This window comes from Chlorocebus sabaeus, chromosome 4 (assembly GCF_047675955.1).
Source record: "Chlorocebus sabaeus isolate Y175 chromosome 4, mChlSab1.0.hap1, whole genome shotgun sequence".
Taxonomy (NCBI): domain Eukaryota; kingdom Metazoa; phylum Chordata; class Mammalia; order Primates; family Cercopithecidae; genus Chlorocebus; species Chlorocebus sabaeus.
The window spans coordinates 3,398,597-3,425,228 of NC_132907.1; the positions used below are offsets into that span (position 1 = coordinate 3,398,597).

General features: G+C 35.5%; 1 protein-coding gene across 20 annotated transcripts in view; it reads left to right on the forward strand.

The window, feature by feature from the left end:
- ARB2A (ARB2 cotranscriptional regulator A) overlaps positions 1-26,632 on the forward strand; it is a 481,527-nt gene that overhangs the window by 236,078 nt on the left and 218,817 nt on the right. For 15 of the 20 annotated variants that reach the window (XM_073014612.1, XM_073014598.1, XM_073014605.1 and 12 more), the window contains one exon: positions 20,487-20,636. The exons of the other annotated variants lie outside the window; for them this stretch is intronic. In XM_073014612.1, coding sequence (XP_072870713.1) covers positions 20,487-20,636 — 150 coding nt within the window. The remainder of the gene's footprint in view (positions 1-20,486; positions 20,637-26,632) is intronic. 20 annotated transcript variants of the gene reach the window in all.

Below are 26,632 nucleotides of genomic sequence, written 5' to 3' on the forward strand. Positions count from 1 at the left end.
CTAAATGTCTGATAATTGCTATTTCTCTGTGAAATTTCGGAGAATCCCTTCTCTCCCATGAGGTGATACGAAGAAATATTGCAGAACTATCAGTTTGGATGCTATCATATTTAATAATTCAAAAATAATTTGACATTTATAAACAGTCACTATTTTTCCTTTAGAATCTGAACCAAAGTGTAATGGTTCTGTCATAGCAATAATAATATCAGTACCTTTCAGAGGTATGTAATAGATGAATAATTTTTTAAAACACAGACTTTGAACCATTATATACAAATTTAATTTTAGAACTAAGATTTTACGCTGATAAATTAAGTAAATCTATTAAAAGTAAAATCTGTTTAGTCATTATTCAGAAGAGAAACTCATGTGTTTGTAATGTTGCTATTCTAAATTTTTAGCAATGAGGCATTTTTTTTATCATATTAAAGGGAGTATGTACAATTCATTCAGTCCATGTTTGTTTACTGTTTTATATAAAGAATATGTTTAGGAAGAAAGAACATTTTTAATAGAAGGATCCTACCAGAATAGGTTGCCAAAAGATAATATCTAAAACTTAGTAGATATTTTTTAGACTTTTAAAGCCCATCCATTTCATTTATAGATGTAGATAAGGAAACTGAGATTAAGAGAAATTACACACAGTCATCCCTTGCTTTACGAAGGGAACTGATTCCAGAACCCCTGCATATACCATAGTCCATGCATACAGAAGTCTTACAGTTGGCCCTGTGGAACCATGGGTCTGGGTTCGGTTGCAAAAAAATTCTCATAACTGGACCCACACAGTTCATCCCCCTGTTTTTTTCACTCCATTCATATTCTGAAGTGGCCTCTCGTCTGGCCTTTTTCTCAGCAGCTGCGTATATGTGTGTGTGTGTGTGTGTGTGTGTGTGTGTGTGTGTGTGTGTGTGTGTTTATTAGGCAGGGAAAGGTATAAGTGCCCATTAAGTAATTTAGGCTTGAACCTAAAAGTTAGTTGAAAACACTTTTATATGTGATTATTCCTTATATGATCAATTTTAAGAACCAAGGGAAAGAATATAAATTTGAAAATCTTGGTGCATTATATCTGAATTGTGACATTAACGGTACTTCATTCACTTCTAATGTTCTTTATTTTGACTTCACAGAGGAGAGTGAAAAAATTCCCTCAGAAATTCTTGTACAGACTGCTGATAAAATGCCATCAAAGAAAGGTCTATTATTTATGCATATATATCTCAGTCAATTGAAGATTGTTTGTATTATCCTCTTTTTTCATTGGTCCTAAAACCTTTTATCACATTTTAACGTCTCTGAATTTGGGATGCGTCTTAAGAATTAATAGCATACTATAGATTATTCAGCAATGTTTTTTCTCATAATTATACTGTTAGTTGCATAACTCTTAAGGGGACGTGATTCTTACTAGCAACCCCTGGAGTTGTGCTGTGTATACACTGAGTACCCTTATGTGGCAGCCCTTGTAGTGATAAGGTGAACATTCATTCTTTTTCCTACATTTTACCTCATATTTGACCTCACAAATTGTATAAGTATCACCTGCCTACTATTCAGCAAGTAGTGACCCCTCCATAAATGTTGATTTACTTATTTATGCATCATTATTGTCAGTTTTGTTCCTTTATTTACCAAAGCAGATTGAGAACAGGTTTGAATTCTTCCAACAGTAGATGTCATATTATTGAGAAGAGATAGATCTTTAGATGATAAATATAGATGATAAAGCTAGGAAGTAAATGACCGGATTAAATAAAGATGTTAGCCCCAAGTGTCCTAATTGTTTCCATATGCTTTTTGCTTTTAAAACTTCTTTTAGTACTTTAAAGATATCTGAAATAACTATTAGTGTGAAAAAGTACAATGCCAGTTATAGGTTATTTAGTCTTAGTATACCTTCATCAATTGTGTACCATGTCATAAGTGCTAGATACTAAAGATAAAAGGAGAAGAATAAAACATATAATTTCTACTCACATGAAATTAGCCAGGATAATACATCAGGATATCAAATGTATCTTGAAACTGAAGACGTGTAGTAGCACATGTTGGAACGGATCTCTTCACATTTCATTTCAATAGTTGAGCACTATTTATAAAATATCATGCTGGCCCTCTGTAAGAAATAAGGATAGAAAAGCCAGAATCCTTCTTTACCAGGAGCTCACAGTGTAACAGGGAGGCTACAGTATTCATAAGCAACTCTAATATTAGGCAGATTACGGTATATACTTTGACATAATTCATAAATTATAGGATTTTAGAAAGGAAAATTTTATTTTTCAATGGGAAATCAAAAGGTCCTTTCACAACTATTGATATATCATTAGTAATAAAAGTTCAATACTTATTTTATTACTAATATTAGTAATAAAAGTTCAATACTGTGGTATATTGTTATAAACCACATTGAATCTTAAAATTTGAGACTAACTGTATATTTTCTATATTAAATACAACTTACTGCAATGAGAACCTCAATTTTTGTGCAAATTGTTTCTATAAAAATTTTTTGTATAATGTTATGTAACATGATTTTTCGTTGAATATTATAAACCATTTCAAAATTTGACACTTAAAAGGAATTAGTTTGTTGGATGTTTTTGACACATTCTGAAAACTGAAATACTTCAATTTCCAGTAATGTGGTGGTATTTATCGATGATGCTTAAAATAGTTTTGCCCTTACTTTTAGTTCAGATGAAGCTAATCAAATATACAAGGAGCATTTAAAACCTGTCACAACCATTTAATGTCCCTTAACTAGTTATTTTCTTCTTTTGCTTCCACCTCTTCCACCAAATGATACATTCATTGTGGTATATTCATTTTACAACACTCATTGTTTAGGATAAATAATGTAATTCATTAACAATTGCACTTAACCGTTTAATAAAGGTTAACAGTTCATTAAACATTTTCACCTACATTTTATCCTTTAGGAAATATAATATGAAGTTAATGATTAGCAGTTTTCATTAAAAACCATTATTTCTGTTTAGATTTTTTTACATTTTCTTAATTGCTTGTGATGCTATTGATATTTGTCAGGTAGATCCTCTTACAGTGTCTGGCACATAGTGGGCACAGCAAATGTTAGTTAAATGACAGAGTGACCAATACACTTTTTGTTTTGACAAGTATGGCAAGCTGACATTCTTATGGGCAAACCAGTACATTGGAATCTAGTGACTAGAGAAAATAAATACTTTTTAAGACTCTAAAAAACTAAAACAAAAAATTTTTAAATTTTAAAGAAAATATTTAAAAAGTATTTAAATATGAAGAAATGTGTCATATTTCTTTCAATGGATAATCTTAAGTGGTATTAAATTATGTCAATAGTTTGAATAGCAATAGCAACTGTAGAGCTAAAATTATGCAACCAATAGTTGCTTGTTAACCTAAGATATTTCAACATTTTTGAAAGATTAGTAATAAAACATGCCAGGGAAGCCTTAATGTGAATCTTCTCTCCACTATAGTTCACGAGACACTTAGGAGGCCAGAGTAATGCTATAAAAAAAAAAAAAAGCCACTCAGCCAGGTGCTGTGGCTCACACGTGTAATCCCGCCTACTCAGAAGACTGAGGCAGGAGGATCCCTTCAAGCCAGGAGCTCAAGAACAGCCTGGGCAAAATGGCAACACCCTCCCCTCTCTCTCTCTCTCTCTATATATATATATATATAAAATATATATATAAAATTAGTTGGGCATGGTAATGTGCCAGTAGCCCCAGCTACTCAGGAGGCTGAGGTGGAAAGATGGCCCAGCAATTTGAGGCTGCAGTAAATTATCTCACAGCAAGCCTGAGCGACAGAATGAGACTCCCATCTTTTTTTTAAAAAAAAAAAAAGGTAACTGAAATGACCCCATCGAATCCAATCAGCTGTGCCAGGTTCTATTTCCATCCTATTTCTGAGGAGTTTTTGTCCTTGCTGGGTTTCTTTTGGCTTCATACCGAGATTCTGCTTGCCCTATATAACGTGGATGGTCTGTCAGTACCAGCTCAAGATGCTGCTTGCCCAGAGCTAGAGCCCATGTGGCAAGGGGCATCTCTTCTCTCACTGGTCAAAGGTAGATGATTGGAAGTGGATATTCTGGATTCATCTCTCCAGGCCCTTACTTCTAGGAAAACAAACAAAAACAAGCAGTTACTCTAAATTAGTATGTTAATATAATTCTCAAAATTAGCACAGAAAGATCACCCATTTAATTTATAATGGTTATTTTTAGACATTTGGAAGGAAATATTTCTTTCATAATAATTAAACACTTAAAAGTTGAACATTATAAAGAAGCATCAGTATTATCGGAGATTTTTCAAGATTCTATTCAAATTCTAAAACATTATCCAGAAAGTTCTTATCTTATATCTAATACCTAACCTTAATGTCCCCTCCTTTGTTAAAACTTTTCTTGACTCTCTCTCTTCCTGTGCCTATACAAAGACATGCATGTGCATGGGAACACACACACACTAGTAATCACAGTTCATTTTAGCATAAGCACTACAAAGTCCTCCTTTTTGCCAGCATGTATATAACATAATTTTTAGCATTTTCTCAAATTAAAGAAATAATTGAAAGCTTATATATTTATTCTCCAAAGTAGATATCTAATTATTTAAAAGAAAGGCTTATATTTAATTCATCTGTTTTCAGGGCTTGAATAAAAGTCTGTTTAGCAAGGTTTTCTTTGATGGAATTATTTGATTCATACTGGAGTGGAATCTCTGGTTCATTTTTCTGCTTATAGAAGTAGGTTCAGATTGTGGTATATTGCACAGATTGTCCAGGTGAAGCTGGTTAAGACTTTCAGGGGAACTTATTTTTGATGCTATTGTGATGTGGAAATGCTGTTACTACTTCAGTAACACTGATATAACGTATTAACAAGAAATGTGTAGATAGTAACTCCAATACTTGAAGCATCATTAAATTAGAATTAATTTCTATTTGTAAATATACTCTGTCATAAATACCATTGAATGTATTTCACTACATAGTAAATTTTAAAATTAGGGAAGTAATAAATCATAACATTTAATTTAAAGATTAAGAGTATTGGCAAAGATTTGATTAGTTTTACCTGTCTTTATTCCAATGTTCTATTATACATTGGTTCCAAGTTCTCTATTATTTCTAAATAGAATATACATGATCAAAATAGTATGCCTCTTTCTAAATGAGAAAAACTTTATTTTATAAATCCAGTGATATGGATACTATCCATCGTTTTGTTTTGTATGGCCTAATGTATATCAGTAAACTAAATAGACTTAAATGTGGCTAGATTTTGAGGGGGAATATGGGAAGAACAAAGAAGGCGAGATCATGTATGTGACTAAATATAGCATTGGCACTAAATGATGGCCTCTGAGTATGTTAGTGTAACTTATATTTTATAGCCAAAAACTATATGTATCAAGTTCCAACCAACTATTTATAATAAAGTTTATGGTTCAATTCTAAGATTGCTAACCAAGTGATTTTTTTTTTTTCAGAGAAGTTAAAAAGTACCTTCAACCAATAAATTCTTAAAAATTTCATCAAATAGGTATTGAACAGCACTGTGCAAGGCACGTGGGATATGAAGATCAAACAACACATGACCCTTCCCATAGCAACTCAGTGATAACAATGATAGAGGACTGTGCTAGATTCCACATAGTACTTGGAGTGGGGGCACAAGTGGGACATAATCCAAATAATGGGTGAAGTGGAAAATCCAGGGAAAGTTTCGTGGAAGAAGTGACGCTTGAAATGTATCTTAAATAAGTTAGCAGAGCAAAAAAAAGAAGAAAGTCAAGAAAGAGTAGAAGTTAAAGGGAATAGATGGAACAGAGTGTAAAAGGGTATTTAGAACAGAAGAAATTATATAAACAAAGACAAAGAAGTAAGAAATAGTATGCATGTTTGGGTTCACGGGAAGTTTGTTTGACTAGAAAGTTTAACATTAGAAATAAAATTATTCCTTTACAAAAAAAGAAATACTTAAAAGAATACGTTGGTTTTCAAAACAGATATAGTGATTTTTGCTTAGTTGCTTATACATCTTGAAACCAAAACTGGAATTCAACTATTTATTGTGTTCATTTTAGCATAAGCACTACAAAGTCCTTCTCTAATTAATCAAGTTCACACTTTGCAACTAAGAAAATAGAAGTCGGCCGGGCGCAGTGGCTCACGCCTGTAATCCCAGCACTTTGGGAGGCCGAGATGGGCGGATCACGAGGTCAGGAGATCGAGACCATCCTGGCTAACACGGTGAAACCCCGTCTCTACTAAAAAATACAAAAAATAGCCGGGCGAAGTGGCGGGCGCCTGTAGTCCCAGCTACTGGGGAGGCTGAGGCAGGAGAATGGCGTAAACCCGGGAGGCGGAGCTTGCAGTGAGCTGAGATCCGGCCACTGCACCCCAGCCTGGGCGACAGAGCGAGACTCTGTCTCAAAAAAAAAAAAAAAAAAAAAAATAGAAGTGGTTATTTAAAAGTGTCTAGTACAGCTGATTCTTCACCTTAGAATCAAATATGCCAGGCATTGCCCTAAATATTCTCTCAGGTTTACATCTAGCCTTTTTATGGTTTTACTAACATGTAAGTATTTTTAATGTATTTTATGAAATATACTACAGATATGTGTGGCTTAAAAAAAATAATGAACACCACAATACCCACCCAACATATTACAAGAAACAAAATCTTGGCTGGGTGCGGTGGCTCATGCCTGTAATCCCAGCACTTTGGGAGGCCGAGGCGGGTGGATCACGAGGTCAGGAGATGGAGACCATTCTGGCTAACACCCCATCTCTACTAAAAATACAAAAAATTAGCTGGGCATGGTGGCACGTGCCTGTAGTCCCAGCTATTCGGGAGGCTGAGGCAGGAGAATCACTTGAACCTGGGAGGCGGAGGTTGCAGTGAGCTGAGATAGCGCCACTGCACTCCATCCTGGGCGATAGAGAGTCCGTCTCAAAAAAAGAAACAGAAAAAAAGAAACAGAATCTTACGACTACCATAGAAAAATGACATGCGCTCACCGTCATTCACATCCTTGTCCCTGTCTTTCAGAGGTATGAATTTTGTCTTAATGTTCTTTTCCTTTGCATTATAGTTTACTAAACATGCATATTTTTCTAAATAACATGTTTATTATATTGTTTGGTTTTACTTGCCTTTCCTTTTTTTTTTTTTTTTTTTTTTTTTTGAGACGGAGTCTTGCTCTGTCGCCCAGGCTGGAGTGCAGTGGCGCAATCTCGGCTCCCTGCAAGCTCCGCCTCCCGGGTTCCCGCCATTCTCCTGCCTCAGCCTCCGGAGTAGCTGGGACTACAGGCGCCCGCCACCACGGCCGGCTAATTTTTTGCGTTTGTAGTAGAGAGACGGGTTTTCACCGTGTTAGCCAGGATGGTCTCGATCTCCTGACCTTGTGATCTACCCACTTCGACCTTCCAAAGTGCTGGGATTACAGGCGTGAGCCACTGCCCGGCCGCTTGCCTTCACTTTTATTATTATTATTATTTTATTTTTTATTTATTTATGTTTTTTACTCCTTGAATTTGCTTTTTTGTATACGACATCCATGTACATGTTTAGCAGTAATTCATTTTTACTTCTATATGGCATTTACCCACTTCACTGTTGATGAGCATTGGTGGTTTGCTTTCTAATGTTTTTGCTGTTATAGTATAAGATTCTTTTTTTTTTTTTTTTTTGTTGTTGTTGTTGTTGTTGTTGTTGTTGAGATGGAATCTCCCTCTGTGGCCCAGGCTGGAGTGCAGTGGTGCAATCTCGGCTCATTGCAAGCTCTGCCTCCCGGATTTAAGCAATTCTCCTGCCTCAGCCTCCCGAGTAGCTGGGATTAGAGGCGTGTGCTGCCACACACGGCTAATTTTTGTATTTTTAGTAGATACGGGGTTTCACCATCTTGGTCAGGCTGGTTTCAAACTCCTGACCTCGTGATCCGCCCGCCTCGGCCTCCCCAAGTGCTGGGATTATAGGTGTGAGCCACTGCGCCTGGCCTCTAAGATTCTAATGAACATTTTTATGCATGCCTCCTGGGATTTAGATGCCTCTTGGAGCTCTAGAATCTATACTTATTAGTAGAATTGTTGGGTCAGCTTTACTGGGGAGTACCAAATTGTTTCCCAAAGCGGTTGTATGATTTATTCTGATCACCCATACATGGCTATTCCTGTTTTTTCACACCCTTCTCAAATCTTTGTGTTATTGTACTGTTTAATATTTGCTAGCCTGGATACTATAATATGGTATCATATTGTGGTTTTAATTAGCATTTTCCTTATTGCTAATTAGGTTGTATATGTTTTCATTTTTCATTGGCTATCTATGATTCCTCATCTATGAATTGCCTATTCACAGCTGAGGAATCACACAGATGAGGAATCATAGATGAATACATGAATTGACTATTCATGTATGCTCATTTGTTATTTTGAAAAAATCTTTTCTTACTGACTTGTAGGTGTTACTACATATTGCAAGTCACTCTTCCACTTTGACTTGCCTTTTTTAAATACATTTTAAAACATTCTTAATTTTAGTATACTAAAATGTATCATTTTCTATGTGGTTTAACCTTTAATATATTATTTTAAAAGTCCTTACCTAGCCTAGATGATACAAATATATTCTCCTTTTTTTTTTTTTTTTTCATGTGCCTTAGAGTTTTTCCTTTCACATTTAGGTTTATATTCTGTCTAGAATTAACTTTTATGTTTGGAGTTAGGTGTGAATCCAATTTCCTTTTTTTCCATATTGATAATTATCCTGAAGCTATTTATTTGAGAGACCGTCCATTCTTCAATTATATGTTTTAAGCCACTAGAAATTTGTTTTTATGGTTATTTTGTGGATAGACATCATTAATTTTTTTTTCAAAATGGTTAATCAGTTTTCCTAATAGCATTTTTAAAATAATGCATTCTTTTTTCGGTGATTTGAAGTGCCACCTTTAACATAGATTGAATTCTTACGTTCTTGCCTTTATTCCTGGGTATTGTTCTATTCCTTTCAAATGTCCATCTACATGTGCCAGTGCTATTGTTATTTAATTACTGAGATTTTTATAAAACATGTAGTATTTGGAAGTATCTCATTTTAATCTTCCATACTCTTCCTTCCTCACACACTAATTTAAAGTTGGAATTTTAGCTCTATTTTACTGCCACTATCAACAACAGTTTTTTCCCTCTCTCCTTTTTTTCTCTTCCTTCCCCTAATTTCTGTCTATATTAACATAATGTTACATTATAAAGATGATCATTTTTACATTGTAGTGTTTCTTTTTCTAGAAGAATTCTTTTACATTTGCAAGCAGGTAAATAACTATAACTATTTGTCATTTTAATATTTCAACTCTCACTGCCCATGTTTTTATGCTATCACTTCATGCATATGTGCTTAATTTTACTTCCTAGGCAATTGAAATAGATGATGGGCTGTAGAAGTAGTTAGAGTGTCAGTTTAGAAGTACAGTGTTAAGATGGCAAATGGCAGTATATGCTAATTGATTAGATAAAGGTTAAAGGTGATGGAGGAATATAAGTGGTCTCCCAGGACCTGTCTACTCCATTGGATTGTAATGACAATCAAGAAGTGAGGTGAGCAGGCCTGAGATGGCTATCCTTAGAAAAACCTACCTGCAAAGCTGGCCTTTCATTAGCATCTGGGAACTTGGATTTCAGGAAGGTTTCTGCCACCCTAACTGACAAAGAATGGCTCATTGAGCCCAAATTGATTATGCAAACAATGTGGTCTTTGCTGAACACTTGCTTTCCTTCTGGAAGTCTGGATTCTTGGTAAGGTGTTAGGCAGGAAGTGGCTATGTGACAAGCCTCCAATAAAAACCCTGGGTTCCGAATCTCTAATGAGCTTCCCTGGTAGACAACTTTTCACATGTGTTGTCATAATTTGTTGCTGGAGCAATTACACACATCCTGGATGACTCTACCAGGAGTCGATTCTTGGAAGTTTGTACCTTGTTTCCTCTGGATTTTGCCTTATTTACCTTTTCTCTTTGCTGATTTTGCTTTGGATGCTTTGCTGTAATAAATAATAGCCATGAGTATGAGTAAAGAAAATAAGAAGTGAGGTATGTGAAGTCACTTTAAAGATTTATAAAATACATGTAATGTTACGTATGTTGGTGTTTGTACCTCTATGAGAACTGAAATTTCAACCAACAAAATTACTACAATGACCAGCAAGATATAATGGACAAGTCATATCATACCTCTTGGGCCAAGTTTTTTCCTGTATAAAATACATATGAATGCAAATAGGCAGGAGGCCGTGATTTCTAAACTTCTGTCATTCCCTGAAATAATGAAATAATTTTTATTTAAATATTCATTGTTTTTTCTTCTGTCCTTACAATGAGCTACTTTGCTAAGCATTTTCACTGGTTTTAATGAAGGAAAAGGAATACCAGGTTTCATTTTATCAGTCAGTTGTACTCTGTCTATAACAGTCTCTGAAATATAAAAATACTTAGCTGGGTCCATCTGACAAAATGAATTAATTCCACTTTGCCCTTAGTGTTAATCTTACAGAACACACTCTTGGAGGGGAAAAAAAAAAAGAAACACCCAATGACTAAGAATCCCTAATATTTAGCTGTAAACATAATTAATAGAAAATGTCCTGATTTAATTTAGAAAATTTGCTTGTAAATATTGGAGATTAAAGTTATTTAAGTAGAAAATTTCATACCACTGCAGAGTTGCCTTCGCAAAACATATCTAGAGGGAACATTTTGCTCAGTTAATTAGTAAGGTTACAATGTGAAAAAATGTTTATATTGACTCTAAATGTTAAATATATATGGTATTAATCTTGCCCATTCTGCTACTTGCAAATAACAGCCATTAGATATTATTTCAAAAAGAACTTAAATTTTAATTTCTAGAATATGTTCATCACAAGTTTGATGGCGAGTTCCAGAAATATGCCATTACATTCCTTTAATGTAGTTAAGAATACAAAAACTTCACTGCTCACGAGCAACCATAGAGCAGAGGACTTTGTGACATTCTCAATCAGCAGGAGCAAGCTTCTCTGGCCGTCCAGTGTCCACGGGTCCCCTGCTGTTCACAACATCTTGATCATAATAAGGATCCCATCAGATATTTGAGAGGATCGGTTATCTTCCACCCTGTACATACCCGCACACCTACCTACATCTTTCTCAATAATCTTACGACTTTTCCCAACTAAGGTTCTGGAAGCTCTGGTTGTATCTGCTCCTTAGATCCAAATTATTGATAAATAACTCTGGTCTCTTCCTCAATGTATACTGTGAATTAGAATAATTGAATATCAGTTTTCCAGGAGTAGTCATATTTTAGGCCTAAGATCTATTTTTACAACTAAAAAGACTTTCTTGGATATGTACATGCACACACGTACATATGCACATTTGTATTACTGTAGGGTTAATTTAAGATCATGGGGTCTGAAGTTAAACTCCATTAGCTGTATTATGTTGGGCAAATGAATTAAACTCCTCAAGTATCAGTTGGCTTATCTATAAAAAGTGGATAATAATTGTAACGACTGCCCAGGGTACCATGAGGATTAAATTAATTAGAACATATTAAGCATTTTGCACAATATCAAATACAGAGTAAGCACTTAAAAAATATTGGCTGCTATTATCACTGTTTTCATGGGTTTATGATTTCTTGAAAATCTCGTGCTTTTTCATTTTCCTTATCCTTTTGAGATGGCCTAATTTTCACCCAGTATTTTTTTCATCCTCTGTGACATTCTCTTAAATTTTAAAATAGCTAAATAATGTAGCAGATTCATAGCAATAGGAAGAAAAATCAACTATAAAAATATTTTACCTTTGGGACAAAAATTTGCATATGTCAGTCACTGTTGAAAATACTATCTGATCTATTACTGGATTCACCAAAGTATTATATTCCTCAATTAGAAGGGGATTTTTTTCAGTCTCATTCATACTCAGATTTATAAAGAAAATTATTTGATAAGGAATGATTATTGGTAACTGATTGTACAGAGTTACAGAGGTTTAAACAGAATATTCATCAAGTAGAAGATATGTATCCTGTGCGTGTGTGTATTTTTCTTGAAATTCACATTTTAAAATTATTTAGTATTTCCTCATAGCATACTATTTCTAGGTGGTTAACTTTAGTACAATGCAATAATAATCTCATCTTTTGAACTCAATAGAAAATTGCATTTTTTACATTCCTTTTTATGTCAAGAATAATTTTGTTTTAAAATTAATTTCTAAGTTACACAGTCCTTTGTTTCATAAAGTCTGCTTTTCAGAAGTATCTGTGGAAATTTTTTTTCAATTATTTGTTTGTATCCTATCCCAAGACCCCCAAGGGTTGGCCTGTGCTTTTTGAGCTAAGACGTGCTCCCAATCTTCCAGTTAGGTCAACCACAAAAATTAAGATATGATAGAAGGTCAGTGGAAGAAATTCATATCAAAACAACTCCTCACCATGTCATTATGACAGCCTGCTGTAACAAATGTGCTTCTGTTTTAACTTATGACGATTAATTGCTAAAAGTAATTTAATCTGACAGAGGCAGGGTGTTGAAAGGCTCCTGGAGATGTCATAAAAGCGACCTTTCTGCCCATGTGCTGCCAAAAGCCATTTTTAACAAGGAGCTAAGGAAACTGTGCAACTTCTTTTGTACTTTGTTAATTAGTTATTGATTTGAAACAATGCACTTCCAAATACTGTTAGGTATGTTAGACGCCAGCAAGGTCACTATGTGACAGTCTACTCCTAACAATCTTTATAGCATATGAGAATTCTTTGAAGCCCTTTGTTCTGTTGTCCTAAAATTGAGATTGCCTAGTTTGCTAAAATGATTACAATTTTATTTATCATTCATCTTTTCAGTTCAAAATATTTTATTTATGAGTAAGCTGATACTTAGTCACATTTTATTATACGAAGTGATTGCAATCATCAGAATCCTTATTTGTGAATTTAGGCTCAAATAAGCACATATTCTACAGTGAAAATATTTATGGTTTGATTAGTGGTTCCAAAGAGAAGAAGAAAACAATGTTTTAATCTTATAAAAGAAAGCATGTACTTTCCTTAAAAAGTAGTAGAGGTTCTAGAATTTCTAGAATTCATTTATTGGATATATCAGTCCATCTCTCCCTTTTTTTTTTTAGACGGAGTCTCACTCTGTTGCCAGGCTGGAGTGCAATGGCGCGACCTTGGCTCACTGCAACCTCAGCCTCCTGAGTAGCTGGGACTACAGGCACGCACTACCACACCCAGCTAATTTTTGTATTTTTAGTAGAGACGGAGCTTCACCATGTTGGCCAGGATGGTCTCGATCTCTTGACCTTGTGATCCACCTGCCTTGGCCTCCCAAAGTGCTGAGATTACAGGTGTGAGCCACTGCGTCTGGCACCATCTCTCTTTTTAAAAAAGTTTGGATATTTAATTTCAGTTTCAATGATTTTAACAGAAGTTAAATAAGTCTTGTAACTCTTTGAGGAAGTCTTCAGACTGTTTTAAGTAACATTTCTTAAAGCATTTAAGTACAAGTTAAAACTGCAGGCCTTTGTGTGAATTGTAAGGTACTATGGAGGACAGAAAAATCGAAGGGTGAGTTAGCATAGCACAGGGATTAAAAGTAGGCATTTTTAATTCAGACTTCCCATGCTATAATCCTGAATTGCACTAATTAGCTCTTTATCCTGGAACAAGCTATTCGACCTTTCTGTGCTTCATCCATACAATGGGAACCATAATAGTAGCTTAATACATGTTAATACATAATACATGTAATATATATACGTAATACGTGTAAAGTGCTTGATCCAAAGCTGGTAAGTGGTAACTACCTGATAAATGTTAGCTGCTATAATTAGTATAATAATTAGTAGTAACAAGATATAGTCCTTCCCCTTAATTTTATATCAACAATTTTATATTTTAGTATATGCAATGTTTTCAACAGATTAAAATAAATATAATTATTTTTCTTACTTTTTCAAATATTTTAAAACTTTGTAAACTAGGATGTGTTTGCTGTACATGAGAAATTTTTAAATAGTATGGTAAAGTTCTCTCTGCATTTTGTGATGGACAATAAAGGACACATTTGGTGTGCCCTTATTCTAAAATCAGAACTGCTGATAAAATATACTGGTTTTTTATTTTACTAAAATGTGTTAAGTTTTTTAGTTGAATTGTTTATATGTTAAGAAATCTAGCTTTGCTGTCGATAAGATGTTTTTCTTAGAATAGAAAAATTCTTGCCAGATGTGGTGGGTGGCTCACTCCTGTAATCCCAGAACTTTGGGAGGCCAAGCTGGTGGAACGCTTCAGCCCAGGAGTTCGAGACCAGCCTGGGCATCATGGCGAAACCTCGCCTCTACAAAAAATAAAAAATTAGCCAAGCATGGTGGCAGCTATTCAGGAGGCTAAGGTAGGAGGATCGCTTGAGCCCGGGAGGCGGAGGTTGCAGTGAGCTGAGATCACGCCACTACACTCCAGCTGGGTGACAGAGCAAGAACCTGTCTAAAAACAAAAACAAACACAAAAGAAAAATTCTCAAATGCCTATTTATTAAAACTTTTGCAGTAATTGGGACAACTTGTAAGGTTTTTTAAGTTAAATTATTTCAGTAAATATATAATACATTTTATATATAATATAATACATATTATATATAAATGTAATAATAATTGTAAATATACAAATAGATAAAACTTCATGAGAAAGTGTATTGTACTAGCCACTGGTGTTATTATAATGAATAATTGGTTAACATCTCCATTAGCAAGGAAATGCAAATCAAGGTACCAATATTTACAACCATTAATTGACAAAAATCTGAAGCAACTATTATAACTATTGTTGGCTAGATGTAAAGGAAAGATTCCTCTCATGTAATATGGTGGTAATGTGAGAAAGCAATCCAGTAACACTTATTAAAATGAAAAATACCTAAACCTTTCAACCTGGCAATCCTGTTCCTGGGAAAATATTCCACTAAAGTAAAACCATTACTAAATAAATATACATTAGAAACTATTTTAAAAGATCAGTTGATAAGCAAATTTAATATCTGGATTTAAAATCATCTGAAATGGAATAGACTTCTAATACATGAATTTTAGAACTGCCGTCTTGTCTTCATTTTTGAAGGATAAAATACTACTTAAATTCGAAATGTTCACAAATTTGTAATGTTAAAGTTTGTTTGAATGAGTTAGGCTTTACTATAACACATTTAGAGGATGGGTCAATAGGTTCTGCAAACCACCATGGCATGCATATACCTATGTAACAAACCTGCACATCCTGCACATGTATCCAGAATTTAAAGTAAAATTTTTAAAAAAGAAAAAGGAAAGAAGTCATCTCCAAAATGCTAATGTGGAAGCTGCAGCAAGTTATCCAGAAAATTTAACTAATATCATTGATGAAGGTGGCTACAGATTTTTCAGTGTACACAAAACAGCCTTCTATTGGAAGAAAATGCCATTTAGGACTTTCATAGGTAAAGAGAAGTCAGTGCCTTACTACAGAGCTTCAAAGGACAGGCTGATTCTCTTGTTACAGGCTAATGCAACTGGTGACTTTAGTTGAAGCCGGTGCTAATTTACCATTCCAAGAATCCTGGTGCCATTAAGAATTATGCTAGTCTGCCTGTGCTGTAGAAATGGAATAACAAAACCTGGATGAAAGTAATTCTATTTACACCATGGATTGCTGAGTACTTTAAGCCCACTGTTGAGACTTACTACTCAGAAAAAAAAAAAGATTCCTTTCAAAGTATTACTGCTCACTGACAATGCACCTGGTCACCCAAGAACTCTGATGGAAATATACAAGGAAATACATGCTGTTTTCCTGCCTGCTAACAAAACACCCATTCTGCAGAGTATGGATCAAGGAGTAATTTTGACTTTCAAGTCTTATTATTTAAGTAATATATTTTGTCAGACTATAGCTGCCACAGATAGCAATTCCTCTGATGGATCTGGGAAAAGTAAATTGAAAACCTCTTGGAAATGATTCACCATTCCAGATGCCATTAAGAACATTTCATGAGAGGAGGTCAAAATATCAACATTAACAGCAATTTGGAAGATGATTCCAGCCCCCATGGATGACTTGAAGGATTCAAGACTTCAGTGGAGGAAGGAACTGCAGATGAGACGGAAATAGCACGAGAACTGGAATTAGAAATGGAGCCTGAAGATGTGACTGAATTGCTGCAATCTCATGATCAAACTTGAATGAATGAGGAGTTGCTTCTTACAGATGAGCAAAGAAAGTGGTTTCATAAGGTGGAAAGTACTCCTGCTGAAGATGCTGTGAACATTGTTGAAATGACAAGAAAGGATTTGAAATATTACATAAACTTAATTGATATAGTGACAGGTTTTAGAGGATTGACTCTGACTTTGAAAGAAGTTCTACTGTGGGTAAAATGCTATCAAACAATGGTTCATACTACAGAGAAATATTTCATGAAAGGATGAGTCAATAAATGAGGCAAATATCGTTGTCTTATTTTAAGAAATTGCCTCCACCACCCCAACTTTCAGCAACCACCTCCCTGATCAGTCAGCAGCCATCAGCATTGAGGCAAGACTGTTCACTGACAAAAAGATTATAGTTCCGTGAAGGTTCAGATGATCGTTAACAGTTTTTAGCAATAAAATATTTTAAAATTCAAAAAATTATGTGTTTGTAATAATATAATAGTATTAATAAATACATTTTCAAGATGTTTTTATTTTATGACTAAATTATAGCAAGTATATAACTTAATTACACTTTTGTGATGTATCCCAAAATAAATCAAATATTTATTATGTGCAGTTTGCCAGGCTTCTTATTTTGCATTTCTGCAGTCTTTCTGTGTTTTATTTTTATTATTTTTTTTAGAGACATGATCTTGCTCTATTGCCCAGGCTGGAGTGCAGTGACACAATCATAGCTCTCTGCAGCCGAGAATTCCTGGGTTCAAGCAATCCTTCCACCTCAGCCTCTCAATGAGCAAGGACTACAGGCACATGCCACTACACCTGGTTATTTTTTTTAAGAGACAGTGTCTCACTATGTTGCCCAAGCTGGTCTCAAACTCCTGGGCTCAGGTGATCCTCCCCACTCAGCTTCCTAAAGGGCTGGGATTACTGGCATGAGCCACTGCACTGGGCCCAGCCTCCCTTTAGATAACAACTCTGGTTCTCTTTGTTTCAAAGTTTTGCTTTCCTTATCTTATTAGAAAAAGATAGAACTTTAGAGGTCTCCCAGGACTCTCATGGACAAATAGAGAGTTTGAATATCTAAGAGGGTAAGTCAAAATCACAAAGCTAATTAAGTAGCACTGTCTGGTTGTGTGATTGTGTGTGTGTGTGTGTGTCACAGAGAGACAGAGAAAATATGTTGTCTCTCTATTGTAAATGATCATCCCAAAGTTGCTAAATTAATCATTAATTCTTTGGAGACAGTTTACTCATTTCCTCTACAGCTATAATTATAGCTTTAGATTCAGATAGTGATACTATAAGGCATGTTTAGCTTCTGACTATACCATTTTGTCTATAGGATGTTCTAGATTGAATTGTCTGGAACACTTAATCTAACGCCCCCTCCAACACACACAGACACAGACACGTTCCAAAGGTGTTTCTTTTGCCTCTCACTCTACTCTAGTATTCATTAAGTGGCAATAGCCCGATCAATCTTGGTGAGCAAGATGCATGCATGTTTGTGGGCCTATGTGTATCCTGCATTCTTGCTATTATGGCTTTTTTGGTCATACTCTGGTTGTGCCAGCACAAGTTAGTTCATGACAGAGTCCAACAAATACAAACTGGCTGTGTCATTCTGTCTTCTTGGTTTTTTACTGCCTCTTCTGTGACGGATACTCCCTGATGAATGATAGCTGAGATCTTCACTTAGTATAGGCCATTACTTTCTTCAGGTTTCTAAGAACAATCCTGGCAACATTTTGGGACCATCTCCCAGGGTTCTTGCTAGGTTGTTGTGGTAGGGAGAATAATGGCTCCAAAGATGTCAGATCTTCATCCCTGGAGCCTGTATGTTACTGTATGTACTCCTAAATAGCATGTTGTTTATTATGACACATTAAGCAGCAAGCACAGACCTGGTAGTATAAGGAAAGGAAAATATTTCTACTATTTAATGAAAACTCCCAGTTGAAGATAAGCTAAATAGATACTATGGATCATGATCTGACTTCAGATTCCCAAAGCACTTACAAGATCCCCTTATAGGGATATCAGTGGACAATGTAGTCTTGAAAAACAGCTTTTCGTAGTTGGAGCATCTAGAAGGCAAAATCATCAGAAATATGGCTAGAGTTTTCTGCTCTGTATTTTCTGTTTCTAAGCTTTCCATGGTCTACCTATACCTCCTAGTTTAGTGAAAACACAGCATTTTCATGAGTTGTAATAAATGTCCTCAGCTGATACTGCAGCAAAGCATGAATGGGCAACACGAATCTCAACAGTATGTGGTTAGGAAAAGCCAAATACAAATATAAATCCAGGTCCAACTCATTAGGTAATTATGTCTTAAATGATAATGTAGTTGTAGTGGCGGTCTTGGTGATAACAACTCTCAACATATCTATCCTTTGAATCACACTAGTATCACCTGTCTGGTTAACTGCTGTATGTGGTGTCCAGCTATCATCTTAGCATTTTCTTTATTGTTCTGAAGATTCATTTTGTTACTCTCTTAGGTTATTTCTCATTTTCTGTACTTCATGTCTTCCTCTTTCTTGGTTTATTTCTTGTTTTAAATGTGCATATCTCCTAGTTGTTTCTTTAGAGGAAGGGAATGAGATACAAATTTTTTTGACTCTCTGTGTTTATCTTACATTTCTATTTGATGATATTTTGGCTGGCTATAGAATTCTAAATTAGAAATTATCTTCCTTTTGATTTTTTATTCTTTTGAGATGGAGTCTCGCTCTGTAGCCCAGGCTGGAGTACAGTGGTCCCATCTCAGCTCGCTGCAGCCTGCACCTGCTGGACTCAAATGACCCTCCTACCTCAGCGTCCCAAGTAGCTGGAACTACAGGCATGCACCACCACACCTGGCTAATTTTTGTATTTTTAATACAGATGGGATTTCACCATGTTGGCCAGGCTGATCTTGAACTCCTGAGTTCAAGCAATCCACTCACCTTGGCCTCCCAAAGTGCTGGGATTACGGGCATGAGCCACGTGCCTGACTTGGGCTTTTGAATTTTAGACTTTTTTGTTTTCTTTTTTTAATCTTCATCTTACTTCCTCTGTTGCTATTGAAAAGTTCGAAATTGTTCTGAATCCTAATATTTTATTTTTCTTTCTTAAAACTTGTAGAATCTTCTCTTTGTTCCTGGGTTCTAAATTTTGCAGTGATGTGCCTTTCTATACATATATGTTTCATTCAGTATACCAGATATGTAGTCACTTTTATCTATCAACAAATGTCCTGGGAAACTTTCTTATTTTGTTGATAATTTCCTGCCTTCTGTTTTTTTCTGTTTTCTCATTATACAGCTTTGCTTTCTGGATGATGGATCTCCTAGACTTATAATCTGGTTTATTACTTTTCTCTCCTATTTTTCATATCTTCTTGCTTCTGGGATATTTCTATAACTTAAACATTTAACCCTTCTGTTGAATTTTTCACTTCTGCTGTTTTGCTTTTAATTTGAAAGAGCTTTTTATTCTTCAAATATTTCTTTTTCATAGTACCCTTGTCCAGCCTAGGTAACATAGTGAGACCCTCTCTGTACAAAACAGTTGAAAATTAGCCAGGCATGGTGGCATGTGTCTGTAGTCCCAGCTACTGCACACCAGCACGGGTGATAGAGTTGAGACCCTGTCTCAAAAAAAAAAAAAAAAAGTTCCCTTGTTCTAGTTTTATGCATGTACTTGTATCTCTGAAGATAATAATGAAAGTGTTTCTGACATTTTCCTCTGTCTGCAAAGTTTCCATTTCTTTCAAGTGTCTATTTGTTCAGGACTCTATATTTTGTATTTATAGGCATTTTTCATATGTCCAATAATGTTTAGCAGTCTATTCATATTTATCAGTAGGGATTAAAAAGCTAATTGGAATCTCTAAGCATCTGGGTGGGACTTACTATGTTTGAGCTTCACTATAGTTAATCTGAGTAGTCTATTTGTTGGGAACTTCCCCCCATGCCCACTCCCACCCATCTATATCTTTAGAACTTTTTGTCTTATTTAGCCTGGTTTGATTTTCCAAAGAAGTCTTCCAGTCCTTTGCCTGAAGACAAAGGGTCTGACTGCCAACAGTCAAGAAGTTTAGAAGGGATGAAGGCCTGGGGGTTTGGGAGATGGTGGTGATGAGTTTGCATATGGTCACTTTATCTCTGTTTCTTCATCTGAAGCTGATGCCAACTGTTTCTGATATCCCCATTTCAAAAACTCTCCTGTCAGGATGTGCAAAGACATTTGACAAGCACATGGAATGGAAGATGGAAAAATAACTACTTCTCAAGCAGCCTTATTTTAGCATGTACATGCCAGTCTCCTTCAATCCCAGAGATACCTGGAATCCTATCCCTATGCTTTGGAGGATTCTGCAGTGTAAGTGGAGTTGATTCTCAGCTTTCCCACTGCCAGCTTGAGATTGGACTTTGTCAGATGTGCTAAATTAGTTACCACGCTTCTATCTGCTCTCTTTCTTCCAAAATGTTGTCATTTTTTTCCTTCCTTGTTCTCCTAGTCCTTGCTGATTTTTGTCTACATTAAAAAAAGTCTTTTACTATAGTTTTAGGGGGTTTGCGGAGATAATCCAGTTAGATACAGATCTTTAATCTGCCATCCGGTGCTGGAACTGAGATCGTAAGTATTTAGAGAAAGGATCAACAAACTTCTTCTTAAACTACTTTAGACTAGTAGGCCAGACTGACTCTGTCTCAATTGCTCAGCTCTACTGTTGCGAGGTGAAAGCAATCATAGATGATACATAAACAAGTGTACATGACTGCGTTCCAGTAAAATGTTATTTACAAAACAGGCAGGCAGCTTGCAGCTCATTGTTTTCTAACCCGTTACTTCCATCACCCCCAAAAAGTTTTCTCTTGTGCTCCTTTGCAGCCAGTCTCTTCCTCCCATTTCCTGACCTTGCTGACTACTGACCTGCATTCTAACACTATGGTTTTGGCTTTTCTAGAATTTCCTAACAATTGAAACACATTGCATGTAGTCTTTTGTGTCTAACTTCTTTCTCTTAGCTGAATTTTTTGTTTTAGATTAATAAATGACAGAAAATTAATAATAGATTTTAAGCTAGGTTCAGTGTCTCTCTTATATGATGGCAGAAGCTATTGAAGGAAAAGGACACACTGAACTTTCAGAAAACAGACTCCTTCATTTCACAGAGAAGGTCTTTTCTCATGTGAACCTGGCACATGATACTGATAGCTACATAAGCAACACTCGTGTCCCTTTGTCTTAATGGCCCCTCGCTGTTTTGTTCATTACTATAAAGAATAGCAATACTCGTTATGCCTGCATGGAGAGAAGAATATTAAATGTGTTTAAACAGGGTTATATAAAGTGATTAAGATTACAAATATGAACTCAGACTACCTAGGTTTGAATTCTGGTTCTGCCAAATAATAACAGTTTTCTTGAGTAAGTTTCCTAATCATTCTTTACCTGTTCATCTGATTATGGGGATAATAATGGTACCTAATTCATAGGATTAAATGACATAAATAATCGTCCTTCAGTATTCATAGGGAACTGGTTTCAGGACAGCCCCCCTCTTCACCCTTCAGATACCAAAATCCATGCATGCTCAAGTCCCTTACATAAAATGGCATAGTATTTGCATGTAGCCTCTACACATCCTCCCATAGACTTTAAATAATCTCTAGATGACTTTACTACCTGATGTATTATAAATGCTATGTAAATCATTGTTCATACTGTATTATTTAAGGAATGATAACAAGAAAATAAAGTCTGGACGTGTTGGGCATATATACTACCATTCTTTCTTTTTCTTAAATATTTTTGGTCATTGGTTGGTTGAATCCACTAATGCAGAACCCAGAGATAAGGAGAGTCGACTGTTTTAAGATCAGTGGATGCCACAGTATGTGCTGTAGAGGCATTTTTAGTTAACATTATTATGGTTGCATTGTAGATTACACTAAAAGAAAAGACCTAAATTTTATTAAAGTGAGTAGGATCGTCAGTGTTTACTTTGATGAAAATTCCCAGGAGCACAGTGGAGCCCAGTTTTGGAATCTAAGAATCCTACCAGTTCTATCATCCTCCTATTCCAGGTCACACCCGTTTTGTGACAATATGACCCAGTCACCAAGTATTTGTCACCCTGTCTGTAAAGAATGGGCCATAATTATTTGTTTAGTCTTTTCTTTTGCTATAATATTAACTTATTTTTACTGACCACTTCTTTAACTGGGTTTAAATTTTATATTCAAATAGATAAAAAGACAAGTTTTTATGTCAGCCCAATATCAGAGCCATTTGTTAACATTTTAATACATATGATTTAAAAGGATACTTAGTATAGCGTAGAAGTTCAAACACTAGAACCACACAGACTGGCTTGCAATTACACTGGTGTTATGACCTTGAGCTTAATTAATCACTGTAAATTGCTATATTCAGAGTATCTGCATCATAAAATCTAATGTAAAGACCAAATGAGAGAAAGCATGTCGCCAGTTCAAGTGTCTAGTGTCCAAGACAAGAGATGGCGATAGTGTTGCCTTAGGGTAGTAAGAATAGAAGTAGAGATAAGCTTATGAATTCTAGAAATATTTCAAAGGATGAGTTAAATTGGATACATATGGGTGGTAGAAGAAGAGGAAGATGTCAAGGGTGACTTCCAGATTTTTGGCTTGAAAAAAACAGGTGGGTGGAGATACCACTTAACAAGTTGGGAAAGTATAGATATTGTGGTGTTGGGAATCCAATTCAGAGTTTACTTTTGGACATGGTAAATGTGAAATATCTGCTCAATTCAAATATTTTAATATGATTCTGAATACTTATATTTTGTCAGTTGTATTCACTACAAATGTCTCCTGTGCATAACCATTTATAATTTTATTAATGTAGCCAAATTGACCATTAACGTAGCCTTGAATCTGTCTTCAAGATTGAGTGCTGTCAGAAATCATGAAATCCTTTGAAACTAGTGAGAACAAAGATACAACATACCTGAATTTCTGGGACACTGGTAAGGCGGTGTTAAGAGGGAATTTTATAGCACTAAATACCCACATCAAAAAGTTAAAAATATCTCAACTTAACCTAACTTCGAGGAACTAGAGAAGCAGGAACAAATCAATCTTGAAGAAGACAAGAAATAACCAAAATAGAGCTGAACTGAAGGAAATTGAGACGTGAAAAACCATACAAATGATCAATGAATCGTAGAATTGGCTTTGTGAAAAAATTAATAACATTGACTGCCACTTAGCCTGATAAAGAAAATAAGAGAGAAGATCCAAATCAATGTAATCAGAAATGACAGAGGGGACATTACCCCCAACCCCACAATAATATGAAACACTATCAGAGACTACTGTGGACACTTTGTATGCACACAAACTAGCAAACCTGGAAGAAATGGATAAATTCCTGGACATATACAACCTCCCAAGACTGAACCAGGAAGAAATTGAATCCCTGAACAGACCAATAATGAGTTCCAAAATTGTAGTAAAAAGCCTATCAACCAAAACAAAAAAGCCCAGGACCAGATTGAGAAAGGACTTCACCCTAACCCATTCTATGAGGCCAGCATCATCCTGATACTGAAACCTGGCAGAGACACAACAAAAAGAAAAATTCAGGCCAATATCCTTAATGAACATAGATGCAAAAATCCTCAGCTAGCAAAGCATATCCAGCAGCACATCAAAAAGCTAATCCACCACAATCAAGTAGGCATCATCCCTAGAACATAAGATTGGTTCAACATATGCAAATCAATGAATGTGATTAATCAAATAAAACTAAAGACAAAAACTACATGCTTACCTTAATAGATGCAGAAAAGGCTTTCAATAAAATTCAACATTTTTAATGTTAAAAACCGTCAATAAACTAGGCATTGAAGGAACATACTTCAAAATAATTGGAGCCATCTATGACAGACCCACAGCCAACATAATACTGAATGGGCAAAAGCTAGAAGCATTCCCCTTGAAAACTGGAACGTTACAGGGATGCTCTCTCTTACCACTCCTATTCAACATAGTATTGGAAGTCCTGGCCAGAGTAATCAGGCAAAAGAAGGAAATAAAAGGCACCCAAATATGAAGAGAGGAATTCACACTATCCTTGTGTGCAGATGACATGATTCCACCACATAGTTTCTGCCCAAAATCTCCTTGATCTGTTAAACAATTTCAGCAAAGTTTCAATGCACAAACACAAGTAACATTTCTATCCACCAAACAACAGTCAAGCTGAGAGGCAAATCGGGAACATAGTCCTATTCACAGTTGCCACAAAAACAGAATAAAATATCTAAGAATACGACTAACCAGGGAAGTAAAAGGTCTCCATAATGAGAATTACAAAACACTGCACAAATAAATCAAAGATGATTCAAACAAATGGAAGAACATTGCATGCTCATGGATAGGAAGAATCAATGTCATTAAAATGGCCATACTGCCCAAAGCAATTTACAGATTCAGTGCTATTCCTAATGACCGATGACATTCTTCACAGAATTAGAAAAGCCTTTTTTTGTTTGAGACAGAGTCTCGCACTGTCGCAGAAAAAACTATTTTTAAAACTTCACATGGAACCAAAACAGGGCCTGAATAGCCAAGGCATTCCTAAGCAAAAAGAACAAAGGTGTAGGTATCACATTACCACTTCAAACTCTACTGCAAGGCTACAGTAACCAAAACAGCATGGTATTGATACAAAACAGATACATATACCAATGGAACAGAATAGAGAGCCCAGAAATAATGCCACACACCTACAGCTGTCTGATCTAACACAAAGCCTATGGAAACAAGCAATGGGGAAAGGTGTACCTATTTAATAAATGGTGCTGGGATAACTAGATAGCCATATGCAGAAGATTGAAATTGGATAGACCTCATATACACAGATCAATTTAAGATGAATTAAAGACTTAAATGTAAAACTTAAAACTCTTAAAAACCCTGCAGGAAAACCTAGGATATACCATCCTGGACATAGGACCTGGCAAAGAGTTCAAGGCAAAGACAACAAAAGCAATCACAATAAAAACAAAAATTGACAAGTGAGACCTAATCAAACTAAAGAGCTCTGCACAGCAAAAGAAAGTATCAACAGAGTAAAGAGACAATCTATAGAATAGGAAAAATATTTGCTTACTATGCATCTGACAAAGGTTTAATATACAAAATCTGTAAGGAGCTTAAACAAATTTATAAGCAAAAAACAAACATCCCCATTAAAATGTAGGCAGAATACATGAACACTTTTCAAAAGAGGCATACATGTGGCCAACAAGCCTATGAAAAAATGCACAACATCAGTAATCATTAGAGAAATGAAAGTTGAAACCACTCTGAGATGCCATCTCACAGCAGCCAGAATGGCCATTATTAAAAAGTCAAAAAATAACAGATGCTGGTGAGATTGGGGAGAAAACAGAACACTAATACACTGTTGGTGGGAGTGCAAATTAGTTCAGCCTTTGTGGAAAGCAGTGTGGCAATTTCTCAAAAAACAGAATTACCATTCGGCCTAGCAGTCTAGTGGGATTTATTTTTATGGTGGAATGTATTATATTCCTTTGGGTATATTGGATATATAAATCATTCTACCATAAAGACACATGTATTTGTTTGTTCATTGCAGCACTATTCACAGTAGCAAAGACATGGAATCAATCTAAATGCTCATCAGTGGTAGACTGTAGAAAGAAAATGTGGCACATACACACTGTGGAATACTACACAGCCATTGAAAAAGAATGAGATCATGTCCTTTGCAGCAACATGGATGGAGTTGGAGATCATTATCCAGAGCAAACTAATGCAGGAACAGAAAACCAAATACCATATGTTCTCACCTATAAGTGGGAGCTAAACAATGAGAACACATGGACAGAAAAAGGGCCTACTTGAGGGTGGTGGTGGGAAGAGGGAGAGGATTTTTAAACATACTTATTGGGTACTATACTTATTACCTAGGTGACTAAATAATCTGTACACCAAACCCCACAACACACAGTTTACCTATATAACAATCCTTTGCATGTGTCTCTAAACCTAAAATAAAAGTTAAAAGATAGCATTAGGAGATATACCTAATGTAAATGACGAGTTAATGGGTGCAGCACACCAACATGGCACATGTATACATACGTAACAAACCTGCACGTTGTGCACATGTACCCTAGAACTTAAAGCATAATGAAAAAATAAATAAATACATAAATAGATAAAAAGATTGAATGCTTCCAATAATGTCTTGACACCTAAAAGGTAGAAACAAATTGATAGTCTCAAGGTATCTCCAGCTTATAGACGTTTTTTGATCTATTTTCATTATGTTTAAAGTTGAATCTTGTGAAATTG